Source organism: Triticum urartu, chromosome 3 (genome assembly GCF_003073215.2).
Source record: "Triticum urartu cultivar G1812 chromosome 3, Tu2.1, whole genome shotgun sequence".
NCBI lineage: Eukaryota > Viridiplantae > Streptophyta > Magnoliopsida > Poales > Poaceae > Triticum > Triticum urartu.
In genome coordinates, this window is record NC_053024.1 from 38,790,824 (window position 1) to 38,800,718 (window position 9,895).

General features: G+C 45.4%; 1 protein-coding gene across 1 annotated transcript; it reads left to right on the forward strand.

Moving 5' to 3' along the window:
- Nucleotides 1-5,132: 5,132 nt before the first annotated feature.
- On the forward strand, nt 5,133-6,652 carry LOC125547833 (ervatamin-B-like). Its single transcript, XM_048711592.1, has 2 exons — nt 5,133-5,714; nt 5,871-6,652. The coding sequence occupies exons 1-2, from the start codon at nt 5,156-5,158 to the stop codon at nt 6,476-6,478; spliced, it is 1,167 nt and encodes a 388-aa protein (XP_048567549.1). The 5' UTR covers nt 5,133-5,155; the 3' UTR covers nt 6,479-6,652.
- The last annotated feature ends 3,243 nt before the right edge of the window (nt 6,653-9,895 follow it).

A 9,895-nucleotide genomic window follows, 5' to 3' on the forward strand; every position in this document is an offset into this window, starting at 1 on the left:
GGGGGGGAGGGGACTCTGCTGTCCTGAACCTGCATCTCAGAGTTTCGTTCTTTGAGTGTAAACAATAAATTTCCCTTCATTTCTATCCGAACTTGTGGTTAGAGGCCTTTGTGGTAACAAATGTGCATCACATGGTTTCAGTCTTTGTACTAAACCAACGAATTCTATATTATTTCTGTCTAAACTTGGCCCGGGAGGATAATGCTATACTAACGCTCATTTGGTGACTCATCGATCTAGGAATATTTTGTTTCTCTAACTAATGTGTGTTTTAAAATCTATAACACCAAAATTGATGTTTAATTACTAGTTGTAACATACATTTGTTAATTATCCGCGTTTGCAATCAAGGTTGACATGTTGTTTCTCAGCTTCGCAGTTGGGATGCCCTATGTTTTGTTTAGTTACGACTAAGCTTATAGCCACTTGCACTCACGAACTAAGATCATAGGAGCAACAACACCGGATTGTGTGGCTATTCTATGTTTTGTTCCGTTAGGACTATGCTTAATCACTTGCACTCATGGACTAGGATATATCATGGCAGTAACACCACTGGCCGGATCACATGGAATCTTCTATGTGTCTTTTAGTTAGGACTAAACTTAACCACATGCACTTTTGGACTAAAATCATGACAGCAACATCACCGGATCGTGTGGCATGTCCTATATTTTGTTTAGTTAGGACTAACCTTAACACTTGCACTCATGGACTAGGAACGGGGCACAAACAACACCGGGATCGTGTGGCATACTCTATGCTTCGTTTAGTCATATGATAAACTTAAGAGAAAAGTATACTTTTCGTCCCTCAACTCTTCGTAAAGTTTAGTTTTCGTTTCTCAACTCAAAAACCGGACAAAGTGCACCCCGAACTCTCGAAACCGGTCACTTTTCGTCCCTGCTGCTGAGTCAAACCAGTTTTGACCGCGCGTAAACAGTACACCGATGAACAGTAAATTCGAAAAAAATAGCAAAAAAAATCTGAAATTTTATGGCATCGAAAATACTCAGGTGCGCCACGTGCGTGCAAATTTTCATCATGTTTGGAAGTTCGAGAAGCACGCAGCAAAAAAAACAAAAGTAAATGTACACTGAAGTGAACAGTAAAATAAAAAATAGCAAAAAAATTCAAAAATTTCTGAATTTTTTTGGCATCGAGGATGCTCAGTTGGGCAAGGTGCGTGCAAAATTTTGTGGTAAAATGACATCCGAGAAGGTCGTGCCAAAAAAACAAAATAGCGTACGTGTCCGTGCCGCTTTGGGTGGTTTCCAAACCCTCCGATCTTATTTTACCACAAAATTTTGCACGCACCTTGCCCACCTGAGCATCCTCGATGCCAAAAAATTTCAGATTTTTTATATTTTTTTGCTATTTTTTTATTTTACTGTTTACTTCAGTGTACATTTACTTTTGTTTTTTTTGCTGCGTGCTCCTCGAACTTCCAAACATGATGAAAATTTGCACGCATGTGGCACACCTAAGTATCTTTGATGCCATAAAATCTCAGATTTTTTTGAATTTTTTTCAAATTTACTGTTCATCTGGTGCACTGTTCACGTGTGGTCAAAACCGGGTTGACTCAGCGGCAGGGACGAAAAGTGACCGGTTTCGAGAGTTCGGTGAAGGGGAACGTTGTAGAAAACAAAATTTTTCCTACTCGTTTCACCAAGATCCATCTAGGAGTTCATCAAGCAACGAGTGATCGGATTGCATCTATATACCTTTGTAGATCACGCGCGGAAGCGTTCAAAGAACGGTGATGATGTAGTCGTACACGACGTGATCCAAATCACCGATGACCAAGCGCCGAACGGACGGCACCTCCGCGTTCAACACACGTACGGGACGGGAGACGTCTCCTCCTTCTTGATCCAGCAAGGAGGAAGGAGAGGTTGATGAAGATCCAGCAGCACGACGGCGTGGTGGTGGATGCAGGGCGTCACAGTAGCAGGGCTTCGCCTATACTACGAGGGAGAGATGTAACGGGGAGAGAAGGAGGCGCCAGGGGCTGGTCTGAAGTCCCTCCTCTCCCCCACTATATATAGGGGTGCCAAGGGGGGGGGCGGCCCTAGTAGATGGATCTACTAGGGGGGGGCGGCGGCCTAGGGTGGGGGGCTTGCCCCCCAAGCAAGGGGGCGCCCCCTCTAGGGTTTCCCCTCCAACCCTAGCCGCATGGGCCCTTGAGGGGTGGCGCCCCAGCCCACTATGGGCTGGGTTCCCTCCCACTTCAGCCCATGGGGCCCCCCGGGATAGGTGGCCCCACCCGGTGGACCCCCCGGGACCCTTCGGTGGTCCCGGTACAATACCGGTGACCCCGAAACTTGTCCCGATGGCCAAAACAACACTTCCTATATATAATTCTTTACCTCCGGACCATTCCGGAACTCCTCGTGACGTCCCGGATCTCATCCGGGACTCCGAACAACATTCGGGTTACTGCATATACATATCTTCACAACCCTAGCGTCACCGAACCTTAAGTGTGTAGACCCTACGGGTTCGGGAGACAAGCAGACATGACCGAGACGACTCTCCGGTCAATAACCAACAGCGGGATCTGGATACCCATGTTGGCTCCCACATGCTCCACGATGATCTCATCGGATGAACCACGATGTCGAGGATTCAATCAACCCCGTATGCAATTCCCTTTGTCAATCGATATGTTACTTGCCCGAGATTCGATCGTCGGTATCCCAATACCTCGTTCAATCTCGTTACCGGCAAGTCACTTTACTCGTACCGTAATGCATGATCCCGTGACCAGACACTTGGTCACTTTGAGCTCATTATGATGATGCATTGCCGAGTGGGCCCAGTGATACCTCTCCGTCATACGGAGTGACAAATCCCAGTCTTGATCCATGTCAACCCAACAGACACTTTCGGAGATACTCGTAGTCTACCTTTATAGTCACCCAGTTACGTTGTGACGTTTGGTATACCCAAAGCACTCCTACGGTATCCGGGAGTTACACGATCTCATGGTCTAAGGAAAAGATACTTTGACATTGGAAAACTCTAGCAAACGAACTATACGATCTTGTGCTATGTTTAGGATTGGGTCTTGTCCATCACATCATTCTCCTAATGATGTGATCTCGTTATCAATGACATCCAATGTCCATAGTCAGGAAACCATGGCTATCTGTTGATCAACGAGCTAGTCAACTAGAGGCTTACTAGGGACATGTTGGTGTCTGTTATTCACACATGTATTACGATTTCCGGATAACACAATTATAGCATGAATAAAGACAATTATCATGAACAAGGAAATATAATAATAATGCTTTTATTATTGCCTCTAGGGCATATTTCCAACATTCGGGGTGCACTCTGTCCGGTTTTAGAGTTGAGGGACGAAAACTAAACTTTGCGAAGAGTTGAGGGACGAAAAATATACTTTTCTCTAAACTTAACCATGTGCACTCATGGTCTAAGATCATGACAGCAACAACACCGGATCGTGTGTCATGTTCTATGTTTCGTAAAAACAAATCTCATTGATATACATTACAACTGATTCTCACAACAATACACATGGTATTATCCAGTTGACTAAGATCGTGGCAGCAACAACACTGGATTGTGCGGCATGCTCTATGTTTTGTTTAGTTAGGATTAAACTTAACCACTTTCACTCATGACTAAGATCCTGGCATGAACACCACCTGATCGTGGCAATAATTGAGAAACTGCTGACCGACATGGTGAAATATCCACATGGGCACGGCTTTAATCTCAACCATTGATTTGCCTTGGGAGTTGTATATATTTTGTAAGGAGGGTGTACATAAGCACACCTTTTTTAAACGCAGTATTAGACGCAACCACTCGTACACACGCATATACATTCACCTCTATGAATGCCCACACACCTCACCCCGATGAGCATTTTCAAGAGACTGAGCCAGCACAACATCTTGAGATCGACGAAGTCATCACAGGTGCCTACGTAGTCAACGGGGACATCTCCTTCCACTGAACATAGGCGCTTGCATAGTCAACGGGAACATCTCCTCCCACTTAACAAATATCACCGGAAAGACTGAAATAAATCCAGAAAAATACAAGCACCTATCCCAAGTCTAGGACTTGAACCTTAATGGTCTGATTCCACTACAACGATCCCAACCATCTGAGCTCTCTTCGACATACACGTGCATGATGGCATATATATTTCCATATTAAAAACCCTACAAAAGAGCTAACCTAGTGGGATCAAATATATGGGGATTAATTGGTACTCCTCTACTCGGCCGCTTGCATGCCCATAACTACACAGGTAGACACGTTAATTAGCTCGAGTAAACATTTATTTTCTTTGAAACTGAAAAAACTGTTACTACAATTTGAGAGCTGTAATAAAATAACACAAGAAATATTTTCTATGTAGAATACTTTCTGATAGAATTGAAATTGCCAATGCTGGATCGTGGCCTTCTACTCGGATCTGACATGTTTTGTTATGCAATTAGCTCTTCTCTCTTTCTAATCCGATCCAAGAGCTACCTCCATCCATGGCACGTAACCGAGTCAATTAAATTGTATGCACGATTGAAGCCTAACTTGATCTCGCGGTGTGATTAGATATTTGCATGTCCGCGCTTGGTTTAATCCGGCCATCATGCTGGCTAATATTTTATACAAGGAAATTTTGGCCTCTATGATTTCAGATATGTAAGCATGTGCACAAGCATTACATAGCTGGTGCAATGCCCCGTTGGCTACCGGATGATTCCGCTTTGGTGATGTAAAAAACCTGATTGCATGATAGCCTCAATCATCGTATGGTTGGACAAGATTTTACTCTAAATTAATATGGGTGGACTAGACGTGGGAGACATGCCTTGTCCACACCACCTGAATCACCACTTTCTTCCCTCGTCTCAGTGTGCTTCATCTCGGTTACTATTTTCTTCTTCCTCATTGAGCAGCTGCCGCCTCTGCAAGAGGCCGCTACCTCACACGAACCTCCGTTGTAGAGTCCGAGCCGAGCTGGACCAGCGGGGCAGCACGTTGGCCATGCCCTCATGCATGTTACTTCTTTCATACAGCAGCTGATTTAGTTGGGCTATAAAAGCACCACAACCTAGCTGAGCATGAGAGCATCCAATCACCATCAACACATTAGCATTATCATCAAATGACTGGTCACACGATCATGTTCTCCACGTCTAGGTGTTCTTCTTTAGCGCTATGTGTGCTCCTTGCCACCAGCTGCCTGATGCTAGCCGGCTGCTCTTCTGAGTCGTTGCCGACAAGCGATGATTTTCCCCATGAGCGCTCCGACATCGGCACCGACGACCACCATGATCTGATGATGAGCCGTTTCCACGTGTGGATGACGGCACAGAACAAATCCTACTCCACCTCCGACGAGAAGGCTCGCCGGTTTGAGGTATACAGGAGCAACATGAGATACATAGAGGCTGTGAATGCTGATGCGACTACCTCTGGGCTCACGTACAAGCTTGGGGAGGGTCCCTTCACTGACCTTACAGATGAAGAGTTCATGACGCTTTATACTGGGAAGATTCCGGAAGATGACGAGCAGATTATCACCACCCGTGTTGGCCCTGTCAATGGCGTGGACACATATGAGGGTGTCACCGTGTACGCCAACTTCTCAGCCAGGGCGCCGAGTAGCGTGGACTGGAGGAAGAGAGGCGCCGTCACCCCGGTTAAAGACCAAGGGAAATGCGGTACGTGCAACATCTCTTGTTAATCTTCTAGCTATATATAATTATGACAATTGAGAATGACAACTTGACAACAAAGTAACAACAACGGCTACAAATTACATTTTTACATACACAACTAGCTCAATGATTCAGTTAAGCATTGTTATGCAACTGCAGGATCTTGCTGGGCATTCGCCGCCGTGGGTGCAATCGAAGGACTACACAAGATCAAGAGAGGGACCCTGGTGTCTCTGTCGGAGCAACAGCTAGTAGACTGTGACTCCTTCGACAGCGGTTGCAATGGCGGCCGGGCTAGCAGAGCTTTCCAGTGGATCCAACAGAATGGAGGGATCACCACCACATCCTCCTACGGATACAAGGCAGCCACTGGTCGGTGCAAGATGAACCGTAAGCCGGCCGCAAAGATCACTGGCTCCGGGAGAGTCGAGGGCAACAACGAGGTGTCGCTGAGGAACGCCGTGGCTAACCGACCTATAGCCGTTTCGATCGCGTCAAGTGGCAGCCACTTCCACCACTACAAGGGAGGCATCTTCAACGGGCCATGCAGCACCACAAAACTGACCCATGCCGTCACCATAGTAGGCTATGGGCGACAGGCACAAGATGGTGCCAAGTATTGGATCGTGAAGAACTCGTGGGGGGTGACATGGGGCGACAAAGGTTACATACTAATGAAGAGGGGCACAACGAATCCATCAGGTCAGTGTGGCATTGCGACACGCCCAGTCTTTCCCCTTATGAAAGTAAGAGAATCGACTGATTAATACGCACAAAGTTTGTATTATTGACCTGCAAGTGCAAAGTGCCTACACGTATGTTGCATATATTTGCCGCTATATGTCTAGGCGTGTAATTCGTTTTAACAATGAAGGATCTGTACGAACTTTGTAAGTTATGTTTATTTGGTTTCAATGTAAGATGTTAACTTATTGGTAGCACTATCATGCACATCACGTCATCCTTTAAAAAAATGCACATCACATCACGTCATGTGCTTAGTGCATCTACCTACTTCCATCCTCTATATAAAATGGAATGTGTTGTTGAGGGTCAAAAGAGTGGTAAACCTTTGTCTACACAGGAACAGAATATCTATAAATCATGAGCAGAACCAATGAACTAAAAAACTATGACCATGCCCCTAAAAAAACTACAAGAATAAATTACCACTCCCTCTAATCCCAAAAAAAAGTTCCGCAGAACTAAGTTCAAAACTGCGACACCTTTTTTGGATCAGTGGGAGTATCCTTTTAGGCCGAATAACTCAGAAAACCATTGTATATCACCCTGCTTACCATGCGTGGAGCCATCGCCCCCGACATCAATGACATGGCCCATCACAATTATCGGAAGGGAATAAAATTACAGATCAACTTTCATGGTTTCTTCAGCCCCATGGGTGCCTTCCGCAAAGCAATTTTCTCATGCAAATGGGATCAATTCTGTCTCTGTTTGGACCTTTGTTGAACCTTGTTGTTACTTTGGCGGTTTGCTTTATTTATAAAGCGGGACGAAAGCCTTTTTTAGTAAATGGATCAATTACTGAGTTGTGTACTTTACGCGTTATTGTAATAAATCGGCTCTGGAAAGCCCAAGGTCCTTCATTATTAAAGGTTTTTCTTTGGCGCTTAGCACCCTATAACCAATCTCCTTCTGCATTGAAACATGACAAGTACAAGTTGCCGTGAGCCTGCGAGATTTGCGGGGCTGAGGACTAATGGTGGCATTCACCATTGAATGCACCATGGCCCGCTGCGTGTGGGCCTTGGGGAAGAAGAAGTTGTTAAATATGTCTCTGTCACTATAGAGCCTAGCACTAAACAATGGATCTTGACCCTAATAGATTGATTCATTGTCGCCTGATCAGTTTACACGGGCCCTGGTCACCATGTGGGCAGGTGGACGGCACGCCGCAAAGACATCCACGAAGGTAGTTCCATTTTGACCTCTCTCCACTCATACGGCCATCCTGAGATTATTGATTAAGGAAGCGGACCACGAGGCCTTCGACGCTATGGTGTCCAAGATTCGGACCATGGCTTCCTCCTTGGCGCACTGGCATCGAGAGGCGTCTTAAATCTTGTTTCTTTCTATCATATCCTTTTAGGGCTGGCCTGCATGCCATGACTGGCTGGGTTGCCATGTATGCGACTTATTCTATCTGCTGTTCTGCTACTGTGTTTGATTGGTTGTGCTACTCTGCTTGGTGGCTTTATTTATAAAGTCGGGCGTATGCCTTTTATCTAAGAAAATATCACACCTCCAGGAGGCCTAGCCGACTCGTGAGAAAAAGGAAGTTTTTATTTGTTCTAAGACTCTCTGCAACAGTGTTGCACTTTATCAATCATGTTTTTGTTCACATCTCTCCAGACTGACCACACCACCAGAATTACCAACGAATTTTGAGTTTATCTTGCCACCTCTTGCAGCCTCACACTCATGAAGACCACCAAACGCAGGGCTTAGCATTAGTGGAAGTTTGAACCAATCTCCCTCGCAAAAAAAAAAGTTTGAACCAATCTAATTATTGATAGAAGAAAAGGTGTTCAAACCGTTGTCGTCTTGTGTCACATTCTTTGCAAAAACAACCAGCTGCATGCTTGAGCTGTCACGTCACATACATGGCACTTGAATTAATGGAAACTAATTTATTTTTACAAATATACTTTGAAGCTTCGGTAATAAGCAAGTGCCGCTTGGGCCACTATCTATCTTCCCGTACGCCGCTGATGTTCATCCTTTTTTTTTTCATCAGGCAGGTGATGTGTGTTGCGTCTTTAAGCTCCTATCATATCACAGGGATGAGCGCCATCTATACTTGTTTAGGAAGAAGAGGCTCCGATATCATATAATGCAAGGGATTGTGATGTTGTAGTGTGTTGTCCTCTGGCGCGTGTGATGTATATTTATATGTATATTGTTACAATGGTACTTGGTGACCTTGATTGACATTTAATAAAATGGTTGCGTGCATCATGTGATGTTGTAGCGTGTTACGCTCTGGAGTGTGTCATGTATATTTATATGTATCATTACATGTCGGTGTACGTCAACTTTGGCGACTAAGCCAGAGACCTAAACCGGTAAATAGATGAATATGTTCTAACAGCTCCATCAGCTTGTATAAGAGTCCTATTAGCCCTCCATGAAAGAGAAACCTCCTATGCCAATGATGGCAACAAATGGCACGATGGAGGCACATAGGACAACCCTCCCGAACGAGAAACAACGTTTGTCAACCTCGTGAGAGTGGGACAGCCAAACAGCGATCAGAGCCTCCGCTACTCCAGAAAAGAAAATGCCGATGAGGGTGAGGTAATAGGCGAGCTTGTTGTGGCCGAACAGCGTGCCTCTGGCTGGCTTGTAGAGCGCAGTGCCAATATCGATGGCCAGAGTGAGCAAGGCCACTGTCCACAGTGCTTGTGAGAGCTGCACTGAAGATACTACTCTGGTAGACGGCTCCTCATCGATTGGGTCTATGTTTATACTGAAGTTGTCATAATGGTTGTCATTGTCGTCTCCACTCTGTGCAACCAAATCGTCGCATCAGCATCATCCACTACAAACATGGCAAATAATTGGAGAATAGACAGGGAGTGAAAGAGATGGAAGACTACGGGGAAACCTAAAGTGTGCTTGTGTGTTTGAGAGAGAGAGAGAGAGAGGGAGAGAGAGAGAGAGAGAGAGAGAGAGAGAGAGCGCTTTAGACGGGACGCAGAACATGTCACGGTGGCTCAAAACTAAATATCAAATCATATAGCGTAGAGTAGCGATATCTCACCTGCGCCGGCGCCACCGGAGAGTTGAGAGGAACCAGCTGAAGGCCGTCCGTCACCTGAATGGCAACTTGTGCAGCAAGCTATATGCATGTAGCAGTACCATATTTAGTTAGGAATAGAAAATTGATTAAGCTATAATGACGGTGGATAGTGAACCGTTGTACTATGCACTATAGCAAGTACCTCACCGAGGTCGCTGCCGTTGACCATGTCTGTGATGAAAGTGTAGTCAACCTAGTTGAACGAAGACGCATCATAGCAAACAGAGACGCATCATAGCAAAAGGGAATAATACTAGAGTCATATACTATAGGATCTCACCTGCGGTCCGGAGTTGTTATCGTTGGTCCCGCTGCTGCCGCTGTTGTCGCCGTCGTAGGTAGTAGTGTCGCAACATGCATA

What these genes read in the sequence shown, in the direction of transcription:
- LOC125547833 (XM_048711592.1), top strand. Translation starts at nt 5,156, where the DNA reads ATGACTGGTCACACGATCATGTTCTCCACGTCTAGGTGTTCTTCTTTA. An exon ending in TAAAGACCAAGGGAAATGCG is followed by an intron (nt 5,715 to 5,870) that starts GTACGTGCAACA and finishes ATGCAACTGCAG; the next exon opens with GATCTTGCTGGGCATTCGCC.